General features: G+C 34.6%; 1 protein-coding gene across 4 annotated transcripts in view; it reads right to left on the bottom strand.

Moving 5' to 3' along the window:
- Nucleotides 1-20,992, bottom strand: part of LOC132124275 (suppression of tumorigenicity 18 protein-like) — a 61,526-nt gene that overhangs the window by 14,124 nt on the left and 26,410 nt on the right. For all 4 annotated transcript variants that reach the window (XM_059535222.1, XM_059535223.1, XM_059535221.1 and 1 more), the window contains 9 exons: nucleotides 19,713-19,828; nucleotides 16,619-16,661; nucleotides 13,728-13,758; nucleotides 11,280-11,470; nucleotides 6,526-7,206; nucleotides 4,237-4,371; nucleotides 2,872-2,962; nucleotides 1,528-1,620; nucleotides 1,044-1,243 (listed from right to left, as the gene is read on the bottom strand). In XM_059535222.1, coding sequence (XP_059391205.1) covers nucleotides 1,044-1,243; nucleotides 1,528-1,620; nucleotides 2,872-2,962; nucleotides 4,237-4,371; nucleotides 6,526-7,206; nucleotides 11,280-11,470; nucleotides 13,728-13,758; nucleotides 16,619-16,661 — 1,465 coding nt within the window. In that variant the 5' untranslated portion in view covers nucleotides 19,713-19,828. The remainder of the gene's footprint in view (nucleotides 1-1,043; nucleotides 1,244-1,527; nucleotides 1,621-2,871; nucleotides 2,963-4,236; nucleotides 4,372-6,525; nucleotides 7,207-11,279; nucleotides 11,471-13,727; nucleotides 13,759-16,618; nucleotides 16,662-19,712; nucleotides 19,829-20,992) is intronic.

Raw genomic sequence — 20,992 nt, 5'->3', positions numbered from 1 at the left:
TCTTATTAATAAGCAAATGCTTTCTACACTGTGTTTTAACTATTAATTACACAAAAAGATGAAAAAAAGATTCTCTCTCTCTCTCTCTCTCTCTCTCTCTCTCTAAATATATAAAATCATTATTATTAATATAATTTACATCTATAATAATTTTTATTATAGATTTAGTTATAGATTAATTTTATAATATACATGTTTAATTTGAATAATGCATATGTAACTTCGATGAATAAATAATAATGTTATACTTCATAAACTATATTTTTGAAATCATAAAGAAAATGTAAAATGATATATCATGTAATTATTAGTTATATATGTATATTTTATATGTATTTATTGATTATATATTTATATAAATGTAATAAATTACATAAAACAAATTACATTTAAACAAAAATTTATGCATAATATGATTTAAATGAATGTTATTAATATTAATTATATATTTATTCATTTAAGGTATAACAATGTATACATATGTTTAGTTTAGTTTAGTTTATTTGTTTAGCACGTTTAGTACAAGTACAAAACTATGCAAGGAGGGAACGAAGCCACTCTAGGCTTGTACAGAGTTCCACTCCTGCTCATATTAACTCATGAGACATGCAGACTAAACACTCAAAAAAAAAACAAAAAAACAAAAACAAAAGACAAACGAAACAAAACAAGAGCATAAGCAGAAAAATCAACAACAACAAAAAACAATACAAAACAACAGTTCAATAACATAAAAGATGATAAATCTAGATGAAAATGCATATAAATGCATATATATATATATATATATATATAAATAGGCTTATGAATTATGAATATAAATATGAATTAAGACATTATAGATGGATGGATGGATGGATGGATGGATGGATGGATGGATGGATGGATGGATGGATGGATAGATAGATAGATAGATAGATAGATAGATAGATAGATAGATAGATAGATAGATAGATAGATAGATAGATAGATAGATAGATAGATAGATAGATAGATAGATAGATAGATAGATAGCAGAGTGCTTGACTGACACTGAGACTCACTGTCAGGAAAGCATGAAGATTCGTGACTCTGGTCAGATGCCATCTGAGCCTGCTTGCCAAAGACCTGAGCGTCAAAACTGGCGTAGTCGAAGTGGCCTTTAGTGTACCTGTCCATGTCTTTGGCCATGCTGGCCTGCAACGCTGCCATAGGATGTGCAAATCTGTACGTGAAGTCAAACTTCTTCATGTTTCCTAAAGGTCTGAATAGAATAGAAGAAAAACATCAAGGCTTCAGAATTGCATGAATGTTTTTAAAACATGTTTCTATTGCTTCTTATTCTTTAGCATAAGAAAAGACACACTACATCTTTAATAAACCATTCCCAACCAAATTAAATTATATATCTATATAATCTAAAGCTCTAAAATGTCAGATGTCTATTATTATCTTTCTGAAAGAATACGTATGAACTTATTTTCAACCTGCTTGATTGTAAAGGAATCAAGAGCACCGTAAGACTGCTTCTAGATGAAAGTTTCTTACCTCGTCATCCTCTCTGCCATCTGTCTGCACTTTACAGGATCCTCCTGCGGTTTGGAGATCTTTTCTGCAGCAGCTATCGGGCAGCCTGAGAGACTGTGAAAACAGACATCAGAAGTTAGTCTCCTCTGGGTTGATAACTTTATTTTAATTGAATTTGAGTGCATTGAAGTAATTGTACAATTAAAAAGAATCCAATAGTTCCTATGCAATAAACATGGCAGTGTTTTATAGACTTGTTACGTGTCATTGGATTTTTCCTGATAAAGAGAAACTTCATGATTCTTTTTATGCAAATATCATTACAGGTTTCAATGCAAGCGCAGCTCTTTTTTGGGTAAATGAACATGTCTGATGCTTTAAGGTGGTTTAAATCAGTGCAAAATATAGTAACAATGCATTTTCTTTGGGTCAAATTGCAGATGTTGTCAACTGCTAATGTTATTTTAAACCACTCATCATTTCATTTTACCAAATTTCACCTCCCCGCTTCTATGCAAATGTGCTTATAATGAGCAAGGAGGATTGTAAAGAAATTAATAATGTAATTTAATTTATTGTTGAGAAAATCCATAAAAAAGCTTTTGTTACTTGTTACTTGAACTTTTACTGCAATAAAATATAAAAAATACATACTTCATATATATATATCTCACAATTCAGACTTTGCTTCTTGCAATTGGAGGTAAAAAAAAAGGTCATGTTTATATATACATACTGTATATATTGATTTTTTTCAGAATTTTCGCAACTAACTTTTTTTTTTTTTTCAAAAACGGGCATCCATAAAGAACTATAAAATCATATTTTTGTTAATAATAATAAAAAAATAAAATAAAAATAAAAATGACAATTACACATAGCAAAATTACTAAAACTTTAAATAAAAATCTAAACACTACATATATATGTGGGAAGTCGTGGCCTAATGGTTAGAGAATCGGACTCCCAATCGAAAGGTTGTGAGTTCGAGTCCCGGGCCGGCAGGAATTGTGGGTGGGGGGAGTGCATGTACAGTTCTCTCTCCACCTTCAATACCACGACTTAGGTGCCCTTGAGCAAGGCATCGAACCCCCAACTGCTCCCCGGGCGCCGCAGCATAAATGGCTGCCCACTGCTCCGGGTGTGTGCTCACAGTGTGTGTGTGTGTTCACTGCTCTGTGTGTGTGCACTTTGGATGGGTTAAACGCAGAGCACAAATTCCGAGTATGGGTCACCATACTTGGCTGAATGTCACTTCACTCACTCACTCACTCATATATATATATAAATTATTCACAATATTATTAAAAACTCTAATAATATTTTAATGATACTAAAATAACCAGATGTTGTCATTGTGCTGACCTTCTGTGCGTGCTACGGTTACTGTTGACATGACCTCTTCCTGTACAGCCAGGGGTCGGACACTTGAGGACGTTTTCATGCATGGCGAGGACTGTAAGAAACAAGAGAATAATATTTATCAAAAGAACAGCTGTAAAATAAGAATAGATGTTTCCTTAAATAACCAGTAATTCGGCATTTTTTGGTATTCACTTTTATTGCAGCTTTTTCAACTTTTCATGCTAAATAAATTTTCTGATGCCATTTTTTTACAACTTAAAAATTGTCTCTCCCTTCAAATATGAACATGCAAAAACATCATGACTACAAATGCATTTTGATTACCATTTAAGAGACACACACATATTGTTGAAGCACTATCCTTAATAAGTTTTTAGTCTGTTCATAATTAGTTTGAAAGATGTGCCCGTATTTCTAGGCTGCATGCGCAGGTCCTTTGATTTGCAGAATGCTGCCTCTGGTTTATGAGTACATGCTTTCATATTGGAGGAAAAAAGAGAAAAAAACTTAATTACATTTTCTGTTTCTTTTGTCACATCACTGTTTAATGGCGAATGTTTGTTGTGCTTCTCTCAAATGGAGAAAACAGCAAGTGGAAAGTTGTTTCCAGAATGCATTTTTAATTCGCCTACCGCAGGAAATCAAACCTCACTTGTTTTGATGACAAAAAAATGTCTTTGAGAAAAAAAGAAGAAGCATTTTTCAAACTTTAAGCTTGGTGCAACATCACGTGGTTTCTACTGGAAAGCTCAAGATAAGGAATAAATACATGAAATGCATCCATGTAAATGACATATTACATGCCTCACATTTGTGAAATTTTGTGTTGTTTTTTATAAGAGACATTTTTGACTAATTGAAATCTCGAAAATTAAAAAAAAAGTTTGATCTATGTTTATCGTATTTAATCAATTTAATTATTTATTTAATCAATATTGTCATCATTTTATCACATCTGCTGTTATAAACAATGGTAACTTTTATTTTTTTTTTATTTTTTGGAGGAAAATTAAAGCAAAAATATTTCAATATAATGTTTTAAAATGTACGAATCTTGCATTTTCTATCACAGAAATAACAGTTTGATATTGTTGTAGCATGCATTTAAATTGAATACACGTCATGTAATGTCTCTAATATTCACTGAATATAACAGAGGCTGGATAGTTAAGCAATCGCCATGTCCCACAGTATCTGTACAACTAAACCTCCATCATTAATATGGCATGAATATTTATAGGCTGAAAATGATCACAGTGCTGTTATCACTAATTGTATTTGTTCTGTTTGTATTGTACTGCTGTGAAGGGAGGAAATGTGTCTAATGTCCTCGGGAAGTGATGCGTAACATGAGAACAGACTCACTCTCTGGGGGCACTCTGACTTTGTGGGGACATCCTGATAGACTCCGGTGATGAGGGTAGAGGCCTGTCACATGACCCGTCCCATCACAGCCCGGTGTCGGACATTTGATGTCTTTCTTTTCTGTCCGAGGGGAATCTATAACACACACACAAACAAACAGTGCTCTTCAAGAACGTATAGTTATAGGTGATCCCATCCTGTCATGCTCCTCTTCTTGTAAGCTGAAGCGTGTCCTTTAACAGCATGTTGAGTATGTATGTATTCATCCGTGACATTAGTTAAGGCTGTGGTTTCTTAGCGCTGATCCATAAAGAGATTATTTTAAGAGATTACCCATTAAACAGCAGTCAACGCAAGAATCAAAGTGCTCAAAGCTCACATCAGAGATACTTTACTAGGATTTATGACTTAATTTATGCTCATGGTAAAATATCTGTCTGAGTCTCGTTTTACAGATATGTCATCAGAATTTTTTTTCTTCTTATAGGCCTACTTGTGTTTTTTTCTTTTTCTATAAAACATGTTGGTTATTTACTATTTAATATTTGGTTGGCAAATTGTTTTTAGCACCTAAGAGGATTTTATTTATCTATCCCTCTGGGCAATAATCTCTCTATGTATCTTTCTTTTTATGTGTTGATACTGTAACATTATTGCAAAAACGCATGTAATATAAAGCGTACCACCGACACATATAGATCTCAACAGTGTTCCATTTACGCTTTAGAAAGAAATATTTTTCATTCAACGTAAAAATGTTTTTAAATATTGAAATAAGATTTTCTGAATAATGATTTAAAAGAAAGAAAGAAACTATACTCAAAATATGAAACTAAAAGCGCCAGTAGGTGACGGCAAATGCTGTGAGTGAGTCATTGAGTCATTCATTCAACCGATTCATTCAAACGACTGATTGATTCAGAAAAGAAGAAAAGTGAATGGCTCACTGAATCATTGGCTCATTCGATTCATTCCTATTCTTCAACTTCTCAAGTCAAATGAATATAAACTATTTCAGGGGCTGCCAGTTTTTTTTTTTTTTTTTTTTTATGAGTCAGAGCAACAGAAATGCATCTTAATATTTACAAGTAAAGCTTTAATTATGCATAGGCTACTTAATTGGCACCCTGGATCTAAAGATGTTTTTACAGACCAGATAGGCTGCAACTATAACAAATGGAACCTTACTGTAAAGTGTTACCAAAGAAAGTAAGTTGTTGACAGAATAGGCTAACGTTACTTTCTTTTGGAGTAAATACCAATTTTTGATTAGCATTAAGAACGCCATATTTGCTGTTCTTAGTGAATTAGTGAAACACTGCACTACGAATGTGGACGAAATATTGTGCTAAAACCACTACAACACACTGACAGTTTCCTGCAATATGGCCTACTATAAGGGAGCAAAAGACTACAAAAAAAATACAGCGCAAATAATTAGCGAATCAGAAATATAATATAATAGAAATATAATATAATATAAAAGCACGACTAGTGAAGTCCGACCACTGAATGAATTGAAATTAGTCTGTTCTTTAGAGAATCTTAAACATATAACATACAGTTCAACTAGTTACATCTGACTGTCAAATGAATGACTCTAATGAGCCGGTTCTTTTTGGTCAGAAACATGTACCGTGCAAATATTAAAGTACATCCGCTTAATGAATTTACTCTAATAAACATTTAGGCCTACAGCTTGTCTGAATTACTCTGAGTCTGTTCTTTTTAGCGAATCTTAAAAACAACGCGACCAGTATAGTCCAATTCCAGAATGAATGACTCCGGTTCTATTTTAGTTAATCAAACACGTTCAGCACGGTCAGCATAGTGCGAATCCTTTTTGAATGACTCATTTTAGTGAACCAAAAGCATACAGTGCAACCACTGTAGTCCGATTCTCAAACAAATGACTCTTAGAAGCTAGTTCTTTTAGTGAATCAAGCACATGGAACTAACTGTGAGTTACTCATTGCTTTTTCATATGACAACACGTATTTAAAGATAATTCAATTAAGTTAATAAACGAAAAACATTACCAAATTGTCTTTGTTAAGCATTGTTGTATTGTTATTGGATTGCCTTTATTAGACTTCATTTATGCCTCTAAAGTCTAATTCTATGTTTTAAAAGATTTTTTATGGGATCATCCCTTCATTTGGCAATGGAATTGCATTTCTTTATTCTAAATATAATTTTCCCTTAGTACTAAAAGAATTGTAAATGAAACCATTGAGGAACCAGAATTTTTACTGAATTTAAACTATTAAAAATCAATGAAAATCTCACCTTTGCTGCTGTGGTACATGGCTCGAGCATCTATCTCCAGCATCCTCTGCTGTCTCCGTTCATGGTTCATCTGCTCCAGGAGGAAGCGGTCCATGTCTTTGTAGGCACTGTGAAGGACCTGTCTATGTTCAGACTGCAGCACCATGGCCTGCTCTAGAAGACTGAGGTTTAGTCGCGCCCTGTCCAGCTCCAGACGTCTGGCCACCAGACCTGGGCCCCAAACACCTCCTCGCTCCTCTATCCTGGGCGTCTGGAGCTCCTCCTCACTGTCGCTGAACTCTCTTGCATAGCCATACTCCTCCATCAAGATCCCTGCACTGTTTCTGTTCATGTAAGCAGAGAGGGCATCTTCGTGCAACTGCTGTCCAATTCGGAGTCTCTTCATAAGAGTATCGTCTGCAGGTGGACTGGGGCTGTGATGGATCCCGTTGACCTTCGTTAGAGACGGAGGAGTGCTCCATTCTTCTTCATCTGCCTCTGCGTCTGGAGACAGGTGATAACTAGATCTGATCTCCTCCTGGCTTTTGTCTTCAAAGTCCTGGTTGTGTTCCTCCTCCTCCTCTTGCTCATCCAGGTTTGGCGAACATTTACTCGTTTGTTCTGACCATGACAACAAGTGGTGAGACTTTGTGTTGTGATAAATAGTGTCTGCTAGAACATCACCACTGCTGAGGTCCTCATCTGAGACACAGAAGAACGGACTGGGTTTTAATTGATGGTTCATCAACAAGAGCTCATTACATGATTGTGTTTGCAGGAAAGCTACTAACAAGATGGTTTTCAGAGCTTTCAAAATCACAGGTTTTGACAAACATGACAACTTGAGAAAAACATGAAGGGAAACAATATAATAAACCTTAAGAAGTAACTAAATACTGGCTTTATCACATTTCAAATATGTTTCTTTGGTCAAATGAAAAAAACGAATTCAGTAAAATTATTAAATTAATAGAACAAATGATATAAATGTGAAAATTTACAATGAAAAATATTGTCACTAAAACATTAAGACTTAAAAAATGTAAAGGGAAGCACAAAATGTAACAAACCTTAATAAATAAGAGAAAGATATTTTAAAAATCATACAAATGCGAAAATTTAAAAAATAAATAATAGAACTTTGTGCATTTTGTTAAGAAAACACTGTGAGAGTCCCAAGTGCATAAGAAATACTTAAGTTTAAAAATGCCATCTAGTCTGCATCCAAACGTCAGAATATTAACTGAAATATATACATAACTTAACCTAAAAAAACAAATAACATAAAATGTATACATGGTTATAAATAAATAAACATTTCCCCTTCTAAATTAATCTTACATCTGTTCGATTTACGTAACTGTTTTTATTAAAGTGCAACTCGCTAAAAAGATACATATGCAAAAAAATATATATATATTGTTTCCACATCCACAAAGGATAAGTCTACATGATATAAAGCTGTAAACGCTAATCAGAAAGAAGCATGATTTACTATACTACTGTACTACTTCTGATAAATCCATAAAGCCTATTTGACAAGGGTTTATAGGGTGAATAAGTCCTATTTTGACAAATCTCAGTCCTTTTATCCCTTAAAATCACCTTTAAAGGACTCTTTGGAATCTCAACGGACCCGATTATATTAAATAATCGAGTCAATGATTAACAAAAGAATCTATCAGCTGGACTTATTTACAATCCACTACTGATCTCTCTGAAACTTACCCGCCGAGGTTAAAGCTCTTTGGGTACTGTAGGGCTTAAAGTTCAAAATACAGTGTAAGCATGAGATGCATCTATCCTCTAAGAGAGCCTTATGCCACCCTCCAAACCATATGCAATCACTGAGTTGATTAGATATTAGAGCATTTTAGCTGCCACCACATGCGGTTTCAGTGGCTTCTAATGGGATCATACTGCCTTAACAAACAGTTGCTAGTCTTAAAGAGCATATAAAGTAGTCCTGCTTTTAATCCCCCCAAAAAACATCCCTAAATGGGGGATAGAGAGCTCAGTGGCATTTACAATCTCACCCGTCTCTTGCCAAAAATGGAAACCAGGCTTTGAGGGGTAAGAGTGTGCTTGCCGATTCGTTTATACCATGCCAAACTCTGGCATAATGTCACAGAGGTCTACTTTGGCGCTGCACGAATGTGGAGGCATAATGCTAACGCACAACCTAAATTTTGATTCTGTTTGTGCAGATAATTATAGTTTTATGCATGCTTCTTGAGGAAAGGGTAGTTAATCTCGTTCGTTTTTATTTTTGGAATTGCATCCAATTGTATGTGTCGAATGTTACAGCGCTGATTCTTGAGAGATGAAACGTGTCCCACACTTTTAAGTCAAGATTGATATTAATCAGTGTTCAATAAATGTTCTTTACATAAATGATCCATTTCATCTTAGTTTTGTTAACAAACCCCTCAGTACTTATCATATACATTAAAAACATATAAACAACATGTAAATATGTTTAAAACATTTATATGTTCATTAAAAAATACACATACACTGAAAATTGTTTTTCTTGTTTTTCAGTGCAAATATTTTAACATTCTTAAATCAAGATCCATTTACTTAAAGGCGAAATGACTTAGGATATTAAGTATTGTTTTCTGAAAAAAAGTATTTTTAGATATTTGTACTGAAAAACAGACAAAAAAAAAAACAACACAAGATTTTTATATTTTATACACCTTAAAATACAACTTCTTGACCACACAGCTATACAATATGAATGAAATCAGGCTAGTCTTCATCCTGAATGTTTTAATTTTCCATATGCTATTATAGCAACTCCAGAAAGACAAAACTGCTCCAAAACATCTGACTAAATGTGATTATTTTGTCAACACCATCAGATTGTCGATAAGATGACGCTGATATTTCAAAAGACGGAGCTGAAAATCTGTTTTAAACTATCCTGTAGTCTCAATATACTCTTAATCATAGTTGAATGCTCCATTTATTAAAAATATCCAATATATGACATTATTTATTTTGTATGTATCTGATGGTATTGAACTGTACAGGGTGATAGGGAAGGAAATTAATATATATTTTTTGTAAAAGGGTGGCACCAAAACAGGAACATATTGAACAGATTTAACTTTAAAATGTAATATTTTAAATTTCTCATCTCAAGAATCAAGCAGGAACACAAAGCATCTGGTGCCGAAACCCAATGGATTCCACAGCGAATGCACTTAAAAGCGTCCGATTTTCCTGATTTTGACGCTTTTGTCTGCAGTTTGAGGTGTGAAAACCCAAAGCGGTCCAGCGCAGATGAAAAGTTCGCCAGTTATGCTAAGACACAATTAACAGAGCAGATGATTAGGAGTTCTCTGCCATCCAGATGGAGATACAGCCCTGACCAAAAAAAAAAAAGACTGGAGCGAACAAGGGCGAAAAATGCTTGGATGCAGAGAGTGGCTTGTGTTTTGGAACAGGTGAATGGTTTATACTCCAGAATAACCATTACCATTGTGTGTATGGAGACCAGAAGCTTGGCTGGAGTCACACACACACACACACACACACACACACACACACACACACACACACACACACACACACACACACACACACACACATAACAGCACCCAATAGAAGCCTTACACCCCTTTAATTTCTCCCCTGCCTTTCCTTTTCCCCTTTTTTCCTCATGACATTCACATACCCCTCTCGTCCCCCTACAGATCCATTAATTTCGCTACGGTCCCAGTAGCCATCCACTCCCAGTCACACCCGGCGCATTATGTCTTTGAATTTGAATTTTTTTCTTTTCCACCAGCACTTGTTCAGTAGTGCACTTTGGCAAAACGCAGAGCAAACATGTTGCAAGACAGCAGGGAAATATGACAAACGAGATTTTCCTACTGCAACTTCAGAAAATTATACTATAAATTTGAAGGAGGAGAAGGGTGGGGGAAAAAAAGGTTATGATTATTGTGGATAATATGAAATCAGAGAAACAAATAAATTCCATTTCCAATGATGCTGTTCAATTTATTGAGCTATTTTGTTGTCCATTTAACAACCCACATGTGTCCAATAATGAGCCGCACACATTATGCCTAATTATGTATATTTGGGCTGCGTTCGATGGTCTAACAAAAGCTTTCGAAAGGGACAATTACGTTTGTTGCTTGGTTACATCGTTAAAAATATACCAAATAAGTGCAGATTATAGGGGTGTGGAGGTACACATGTAAAGCATGGGTATTGTTGCCAACATGCTCATAATTTGATTCATTAGGAAATGGCACTATTTTGTTTCTAGAAAGGAGACTGTTTTAAAACGTAATATCGACTTTAACGTTTCGTGCCTTCGTTTCCAAATATGTTTTGTTGTTGGAGTGTATGATCACATTCTTTTGTCAAACGAGGCACAATATAATTTGGTGCATTCTATTCTCAGTTACCCTATTTGCATAATTATGCAAGCAACCACACTTGCTTATAAAAAAAAAAACACTTTTCCAGGCTGCATAATCAACCCAGAGTTTTTAATCCGGGGTTTCAAAGATGTCGAGCGAAGGAAATCGCCTTAATCTGGACAACGGATGCATGAAAAAACATGAAATAACTTCCCTGGGACGGCGTGATAGACGAACGTGATGGACGAATAGATGGATGCAGTGAGGGAGGGGGAGAGGAGATGAAGGAGGAGGAGGGAAACAAATATATGAATGCAACAGATGGTAGTTTATTCAAATTCAGCGTCAATTGTTCATCAAAACAGACAAAACAACAGGACATCTGTCTACCTGCTGGAGTGTCAGTGTTCCTGGGCTCGTCTTTGTCCTGAGCGCTTGCCAGGTCTTCGCTGGCCCCCTCACTGGGACAGGGACTGGGACTGTAGTGTCGGGGTTTCATCAGGAGTGATTTCCTCTTGTTGACTGGCGCCCCGCGGGCCCCTTCTGCAGACACCCGCCTTTTACCCGCTCCGAGATGCAAGCTGAAAGCAGAACACAAGGGTCATTTAATAGATGCGTGTCATGGCACAAATCAACTGAGATTGGCACGTGATTGGTTGAGGTACAGAGATGTGATGAATCTGACCCGTGAGGTGGTGGACTGCAGGTTTTGGTTCTTTCAGAGGTCAAAGCTTTGTTTAGACACTTTAGAAGTCTTGAAGGTTGTGCCAAATTTAGCACAAGATTTAGCAAAGAAAACTCTTGGTATAAGGTCCTTGAGTTATGATGCTTTAAAGAGTTAAAAAAAATGATGTTCTGATGTTCCTCAGATCAGTGTTTTGGTAAAAAAAAGTTCTGGATCAGTATAATTTATTATTATTGTATTTTAATAGTATTTTTATGCATTAAATTGATGAAAAGTGACAGTAAAAAGTTGTTACAAAATTCTATTTCAAGTAAGTGCTGTTCTTATGAACTTTCTATTGATCTAAGAATTCTGAATAATTCTAAGAATCCCGAAAAAAAAAAGAAAAAAACATTATAGTTTCAACAAAAATATTAAGCTGCACAAGTGTTTTCAAAATTAATAATGATAAAAAAATAAATGTTTCTTGAGCAGCAAATCAGCATATCAGTTATTGTAAATTGTGATAATATTTCACAGTTACTGTATTTTATCATTTTTAAGAATTTAAGATAATAGACTTCTTTCAAAAACATTAAAAATATTACAGACCCCAAACTTCTGAATGGTGAACAAATTTGAATCGGATTAATAATGATGTTTCTTAATTCACATTTCTAGTCTGATTTCCATATGATTAGTTGGGACACATTAGACTAAAGACAAAAATGTAATCACTAATAATTCCACCTCTGAACCGACTTTCCATTTTGGCCTTCTTATTTTTCAATCCCTGTCCTCCAACCACTTATAAGAAACCACTTTTCACCATCCAATCAATTCCCGATGGATCAAATCAAGCCTCGCCCAGGATTTTGTCTCACTGAACATCCTGTTTCACACTAAAAAATATGTCAAAGAAGTAGAATGGGTGGCGAAATGCATTTCATACTCTTTGGGGCAGCGAGTTTGTTTCAAAACTCATCAGGGCAGCATCTGAAATTCCCTGCAAGATGTGACTAAGAAAATCAGAATCGCAGATCCTCATGTGTGAACTTATGTGTGAACACAGAGTCCAAAACACTCAAGCATGAACTGGCTCATTATTTTCAATGAGAAATCTGTTGCTATTATCAGCTATCACGCTGCATAATAAGCAATGATACAGAGAATCAAATGTTTGCTGTAGGCTGATATCATGAAAAAGGTTAGAGTGGCGTTTGACACAAAATGCACAGTGAAGTGCATGAAGCAACTTTCACTGAATTAAAAATAAATACATTTTAACACCGTTTAATAATAAGGTGCATGCAAAAAAATTACAAAACTACAGTTGCCCCAAAATCTATTTGAATACTTAAGTCACACTTAATGTATGAGAACACAGCTATAAAATATTAAATAAAAGTAAGTTTTAATTAAAATTATATTATATTATATTATATTATATTATATTATATTATATTATATTATATTATATTATATTATATTATATTATATTATATTATATTATATTATATTATATTATATTATATTATATTATATTATATTATATTATTTTTACAACTACAGTTCATAAGTTTGGAATGAGTATAATATTTTTTATTTTTGAAAGTATTTGATCAAAAGTGACAGTAATTGTGATAATATTTTACAACATTTTACCGTAGATTTTTTAAAATAGGTTACTTCTCTCAAAAACATAAAAAATCTTCCAGACCTCAAACACTTTGTATATTTTGTATTTATTATATTGTAGAAAAAATTTATAAAGCACCCAACATTTACTTAAAACATTTATTCTAAAGAAAGACACACAAGTTCACTTTTTCAAACAAAATAGTTCACACATGATTTAAAATCTGTTTCATATGTTAGTTAATCACGTTCATAGTTAATGAGATGAACTAATTGACTTCATTCAACAACTAAAAAACACCAAGACACCAGATTAAAAGACACTGAGCAAAAATTAGAAGAGAAAAACTCTGGATTTGTGTGCAAACACGACTTTAATTGTTTACATCCAATGCAGTTCATTTATTTTTTAAGTGTGACTTAAGTGTCCAAATACTGATTCTTAAATGCAACTTTGACAACTGCATGTATGCTGTAAAAGCTGTCAGAAAAGCCATAAACTGACACTCGGAAGCAGGTAGTGAACTCTGGCTTACCTGGGCACCTCAGCAATGCAGTCAGGCAGAACTGCAAACAGAAAAAGAGAGAGAAAGAGTAAACACATGTGTTTACATTTCCACCAGCGAGACCGGCCCCTCCAGCACCTGCCTGTGATCCTTCACACACCTTTCACTTTAATGTCACACTCAGACGGACACAATGATGAAGGCTCCTGCTGAGTCGGTGATAGACGCTTATGTTGAGGATACAGCTCGTGTGGCACACAACACATCATAAATAAACATCCTTCTTGTGATCTGAAAGTCTAGCTATGGATAGTGGTAAGAAAGATGCAAATCCATACAAAACACAGAGATGCAAATAAGGTTTCAGGTAGTTTTAAATTGCATGAAAGGATCTTGCCTTATGCAGTATCAGTAGACCCAATTTAGCTAAGATTTGAGTACTGTTGATGGGTGAAACCAGCCCAACAAACTCAGTAAATCACTCAGATGAGAGATACATGCAGTCATGCTGATCTGCGAACACAAAGGCAAAAATAATGACAAAATCTTCACTTTTGAGTGAATTGTCCCTTTAAAGTTTAAAAAAATTTAAAGCATTCTGGGTAACGTCTCTCTTAGGAAGTTTTTCAAACACTGAAAAAGGACGAAGACGTAAAAATGTTTAGTACACACCAGTTACCTGCAGGAGATATTTTATTATATGACTTTTCTTGGTGCAACACAAAGCAATTCTGTGTAATTGTATGCATGTACTGTATCTATTTATTCATGAAATATAATTTTTATTTATAATTTACATATTTTTGACTTGAATAAAGACCATTTTTAGGTCAAATTTGTATGGATGTGGTGAAAAAAATACGAGATGGATTGAAAATAGACGTATTGATTTATATTTCAATGATTTTGCATTTCCTCACAAAACTGCATTCTCTCGTATAATATTTGCATTCTTTTGTAAAACATTTGTGATCTTTCGCAAAACATTTGCACTTTCTAGACATTTTTTTTGCGCTCCACCAAGAAACTTTACATTCTCTTTGTGTTTCTCACAAAAATGTTTGCGTTCCACCAAGAAACTTTGCATTCTCCCGTAAAACATTTGTAATCTTTCGCGAAACATTTCCATTCTCTAACACAGTTGTTTTTTTCTAGTTAAATTTTTGCGGTCCCTAAGAAACTTTGCATTCTCTTGTGAAACATTTACGATCTTTCACAAAACATTTCCATTCACTAACACAACATTTCCATTTCCTAGCCAATTTTTTGTGGACCCTAAGAAACTTTGAGTTCTCTTGTGAAACATATGCAATCTTTTGCGAAACATCTGCGCTCTCTCGCGAAACAATTGTGTTTTCTAGCCAAATTTTTCCGTTCTCCCAATAAACTTCACATTCTCTCTCAAAACATTTGTGTTCTCTCATGAAACATTAGCTTTTCTCTCAAAAGTGGTGTGTTCCCCCGAAAAGTTTTCCCAAAAGTTTGGCAAGTGAATGCAAAACAATGCAATGTATTTGCAAGAGAAAGCAAAAGTTTTGCAAGCAAACACAAAAGCATTGAAATATAATCTTTCCTCCCATCACCATGTCTATTCAGGGGCTCTGTACATTTTCACAGTCTTGTAGACTAAATAAAAGGTAAGGTAAAATTAAATCTCTCTGACAGGAATGAATTGTTATATATTTCATAAAGCATGTTTAGGATGCACAATACTTCCTCTTGGGGCAAAATTTGCAACAAATTACACAGTGTAAGAGAATGCGCATATCTGGATTTGCATGGTGAAAATGCTGGTTCACTTTGCTTAACAGTGTTTAATAATCACAGCTCTGACAACAAGATATTTCCTCAAACCCTCACTGTGAACCTATCTCATTAGATGTACAGACAGACAGAGAGAGAAGGAAAATGTGTCAGTGGGAGAGAATGTCTCATTCACAGCTTCACCTCAATCTCATGGTGAAGACTCAATAAAACACCATCATGAATTTTTACCAGCACATTAAAGGGCCAGGCGCTCATGAGAGGTACAGTACACGGCTCTAAACACTTGAATAATGATGTCCCCTGTCATGCTTTAGCCACTCTTTCCATTCAGGATACCCTCCTTAACTCGTTTGAAAGAATATTGCCACATAATGAAGTCACTGTCTCTGCATAATTCAATGCCCCGTTTTTTCCCAAGCTAAAGAGGATTAATATTAAAATTGACAGATCTGATGTGAGACCGTTAAACTAACACTTCAGATCAAATGTGCGTAGGAAAAGGGGGTGTGCACACACGTGAGGAAATAAGCCATTCAGAAGGCCGTCGCTGAGGCATTATGGGAAATGTGTTCAAATGTTTTTATGTGAAATTTGTACGGGGCAAATATAATGCATCCCTGCATGTTTATACAAACTAATAATGCACTCTAAAGAGTGTTATGAGATTTTGTTTTGTAAAAACTACATAAAATAAATATTGCGTTGCAGAGGTAATGGGTTATACAACTTTACAATGATATGAAACACTTATTACATCACTTTATACACAACTTTATATAATGCAAAACAGATTAGTAGTTAATGTTCATTAAAATATGAATATGAAACGCATACACACAAAAACAATGTATACATGTACACTCAATATTGAATATACTGATCTTTTGATAATTACAAAAGTAAAATGTAAAAAAAACCTAATCAAATATAGCTACCTTCCTAAAAAAGTAATATTTAATGTATCAGACAGATTGATTTGGTCAAAATAATTTTTTTTTTTACTTCACAATGTTGCCTAATATAGACAGATTGTGTCATAATAAATATTTTTTACTTTAATACATTTTAGATAAAAAAACTATATATAAAAATATCTAAAAATTATATAAAATATATATTTAGTGTATTTTTTGTACTCATGTCAAAACACTTACCATCACATGTTTCACTGCGATTCTCTTCACTGTCAGACTCCATCTGGAAAGAAAAAAAAAAGAAAGGAAAAAAAAAAAGTTAATAACAAATAGCAATTTCCAATTTCAGAGATTTATAATCCTGTTTAATAATTCATCTCAACAGGATCTCATCATTAGATTGATGGCTATGTTCCTGTCAGTTTAGGCTATTAATAAGTAAGCCAGATTAGTGGCATGCAACGAGTTTATTGCATTGCACGCATTTTATTTGCGATGTTATTTCACAAACAGCACACCTGCACGGAGTCACAACTTCAGATTTTAAAACAAATGATAGGATTACAGTAAATGACAGTAGTAAAAACCTAATCAATTCTGTGGCTCCTGAAGCGTGCGATGACGTGTCAACATGAGAAATGAAATGTAAGTGAACTTTATGACAATGAAATTTCAGTAGATCAGGTTCATTACATGCACTGCGTGGCATGCTTCATATTTTGGTTTGATTTTTTAATTGACTTAGAAACTACAGCAACAAACTGCCAGCACACAGAGAACAGCCAAACCGGCCTTCACTTTTAAGAGGGTGACACAGGGGCGAGCGCAAATATAATAATGCAAAAACCAGTGACAAACAAAAGTAGTAATGTGTGTGTGTTTAGACAAAAAGAGTTGTTAATACTGCAGCACCTACTCACTTTCCCTCTCTCTCTCGGTTTCTCTCTGCCAGCAGTGCCTTGCTGATCCCAAATAAAACCTATTAAATGTAATTATTCTGGGCTGATGGCGCTCTATAGCGGTCGGAGGGTCTGGTGAGCTCGGTGAGTCACTGGCTGGGCTGTTACTTCGCTTATAATGGGAAACATGACTCCTATCTCCCCTTCTCTCGGCTTGGCTGTTGTGATTGAAGCCACTGACCTGTCATACATTTATAATAGGGGGAGCAGGTGTGGCACTGATGGACCTTAATTTCCTTTAATAAACCTTTTATGTGGCCCACTCTTAATGCCACGCCAGCCCTCTCTCGGCTCCCGACGCGTAATAGCTTCATTACTTTTGATTACTGGGAGCCCCTATTGAGACAAACAACTCCCAAACACTATAGATTACATTCTGTAAAAACTAATGTACCTGATTAGTTCATTACACTCGCTCGCTCGTGTACACATAGACGCACGCTAACACACGCCACACCAGAAGTGGCCCGTCGCTTCCAGATGGGCTTTTCTGTACACCTCTTGAAAGCCCAAACTATTAAAAACCGCGAGAGCCGGGTTTTGTTTGGTGTTCTCAGTATTGTTTCGTTGTGAGAGAGAAAATAAATCTTTTATTAGCCCGACAAGCACTGGGGTTTATTGTAACAAAGGGTACGCAGATTTCCAGGCTTACGTAATTTGATATTTTGGATATTCTAAACATGGTAACTTTGACATGAGGAGGAGAGAGCGATTAGGACAACAGCTGGCTACCCACAATCCCTTAAATTACACCATCACCAACTTGCAAAAACAAACCATATGGAGCACAAAACCAGTTGAAAAATAAACTTTTCATTGATGTGTGGTTTATTAGGAAGGGAAAATATTTGGCCGAGATACAACTAAATGAAAATCTGGAATCTGACGGTGAAAAAATAAAAATCTAAATATTGAGAAAATCGCCTTTAAATTTTTCCAAATGAAATCTTAGCAATGCATATTACTTATCAAAAATTAAGTTTTTATATATTTACAGTAGGATATTTACAAAATATCATCATGGAACATGATCTTTATTTAATATCCTAATGATTTTTGGCATAAAAGAAAAATCTATAATTTTGACCCATACAATGTTTTTTTGGACTATTGCTAAAAAATATAGCCCAGCGACTTAAGACTGGTTTTGTGCTCCAGGGTCACAAATGTCCACAAGCACCGAGAACCTCAGGTAACAAGTCAGTTTCAACCAAAACAGTGGTTCCAAGGCCAATCACAAACTAGCTTCACATGACTTACAAAATTTGAGGGAAGTCGTGGCCTAATGGTTAGAGAGTTGGACTCCCAATCGAAAGGTTGTGAGTTCGAGTCCCGGGCCGGCAGGAATTGTGGGTGGGGGGAGTGCATGTACAGTTCTCTCTCCACCTCCAATACCTCGACTTAGGTGCCCTTGAGCAAGGCACTGAACCCCCAACTGCTCCCCGGGCGCCGCAGCATAAATGGCTGCCCACTGCTCCGGGTGTGTGCTCACAGTGTGTGTGTGTTCACTGCTCTGTGTGTGTGCATTTCGGATGGGTTAAATGCAGAGCACAAATTCTGAGTATGGGTCACCATACTTGGCTGAATGTCACGTCACTTTCACTTTTTCACTTTTGAGTTTTAATATACTAGAATTATTACTTCTGCACAAGCTCAACTTTTTAGAACATTGTCAGAAAACGAGAATAATCAAGTTTATTCATATTAAATATATATTTGATGTGAATAAAACCAGTTAATTTAAAATGGAACACATAGGTTTCTGAACAAAACGTTTCTGGCAGTGTTGTACAAGTACTTTTTTTTATTTATGTTTATGCATCATATAAATATGAAAAATACACACACACACACACACAAAATATTTTATACTAATATTTTGATAGTTAAGCCCAAATGGAAATCAAATTGCCCAAAAATAAAATAAAGTAAAATAAAATAAAATAAAATAAAACAATTAATAATTAATAATTAATAATTAATAATTAATAATTAATAATTAATAATTGATAATTGATAATTAATAATTAATAATTAATAATTAATAATTAATAATTAATAATTAATAATTAAATCCACCAGACAAATTTACTATACGTGTTTATGCATTCAAAAACTGCCAGTTTTAAAAAAATAGATGTTGCACCCAATGTGTTTACCTGTTTTCGTGCAATACTTTTATACTTTCATTAAATGATTATGCAGCATATAAATACACACAAACATGAAAAATATAGGTGATTTCATTTGTAAGTCCTCAGAATGATATGTAACATACAAACAAGAATGTTTAAACTACACATGCATGTGTGAGATACTCTTTACTGAATCAATGGCCAACATATATACTCTACAGAAACAATAACTAATTTTACCTCAGGCGGTTTGGTCTGTAATGATTAAGATGTTCTGCGAGATCCCCACGGGCCGCTCTGGTTACTACACACACGTTTCTTCAGCTGTTCTAAGATGTGAGTGTGACTTTCATGCTCTGAGGACAAAAAATGTCAAAAGATGTCAGTGACAACTTGAATTACGCTTGAGGTGTTTACAGAGTATTTGTTTATCGCTAGTGTGAAATCAATTTTTACATCACAAATGTGCCCTTAAGTCAAAACATGTTTGCAAAAAACATATTATATGGACATTACTGACACACTGTAAACATTCAAATGTGCATTTTTTACTATAAAAAGCTATCAAATCAATGCAGTCAGGTTGCTTTAGTCAACTTAAATGATATGACTAATAATACACTGTAAAAAAAAAAATGCTGTTTCAACTCTAAAAGCAATTTCTACCTGTTAAAAAATCTCTATAACTTAATGCATTCAAGTTGCTTTAGTCATATTAATTAAAATTAGTAACACACTGTAAAACATTAAAACACAATTTTTACTATAAAACGTTATTTCTACATGTTTAAAATCACTAGCACAATACACTCAGATTGATTTAGTCTAATAAAATTATATGATGAAAGACTGCATGCTGTTTTAGTCTAAAAGTTGTTAAAAATCACTGTAACATTGCACACAGGTTGCTTTAGTCAACACACTGTAAAACATGAAAATGTGCAGTTTTTAGGCTAAAAATAGATTTCTATCTGTAAAAAAAATACTATAACTTATTGCACTCAGGATGCTTTAGTTATATTAAATAACATGTTTAATAACATGCTGTGAAACATTAAAACATACCGTTTTTACTCTAAAATGCTATTTCTGCCTGATTTGACTTACTATAAAAATAAAACCCCCTCAAAAAAACTACAGTCAGGTTGCTTTAGTTCCTTTGATATTTTAAGGTTATAGTTCACTCTGTTTAAAAGACACACAGTTCATTTTTTTATTCACTTCCGCTTGGATGACTACATGCAGGAGTTGTTCGGATAGAAACACTAACTGTGAACGTTTCAAACGGCGGCGTTGAGAAACCTGGGAGCGAATTAACAGACAAGACCTCATGTGGCTTTCTTAACAAGATGCAAATTGATTGCTTGACACAAATCAAATAGCTTGTGTGTAATTAATATGGCTAATCCGGGAAGAGTTTTGTGTGTTTGTGCGCATCGGGACAATTTAAACGCTGCGCTACAGAACGCCTGAGCTCCGCTATTGGTGAGCCATTCATGCCTGTTGGCTTTGAGAGAGAG

Source organism: Carassius carassius, chromosome 42 (genome assembly GCF_963082965.1).
Source record: "Carassius carassius chromosome 42, fCarCar2.1, whole genome shotgun sequence".
Classification (NCBI taxonomy): domain Eukaryota; kingdom Metazoa; phylum Chordata; class Actinopteri; order Cypriniformes; family Cyprinidae; genus Carassius; species Carassius carassius.
The sequence above is the reverse complement of the archived record's forward strand: the minus strand, read 5'-3'. Positions and strand labels throughout refer to the sequence as shown.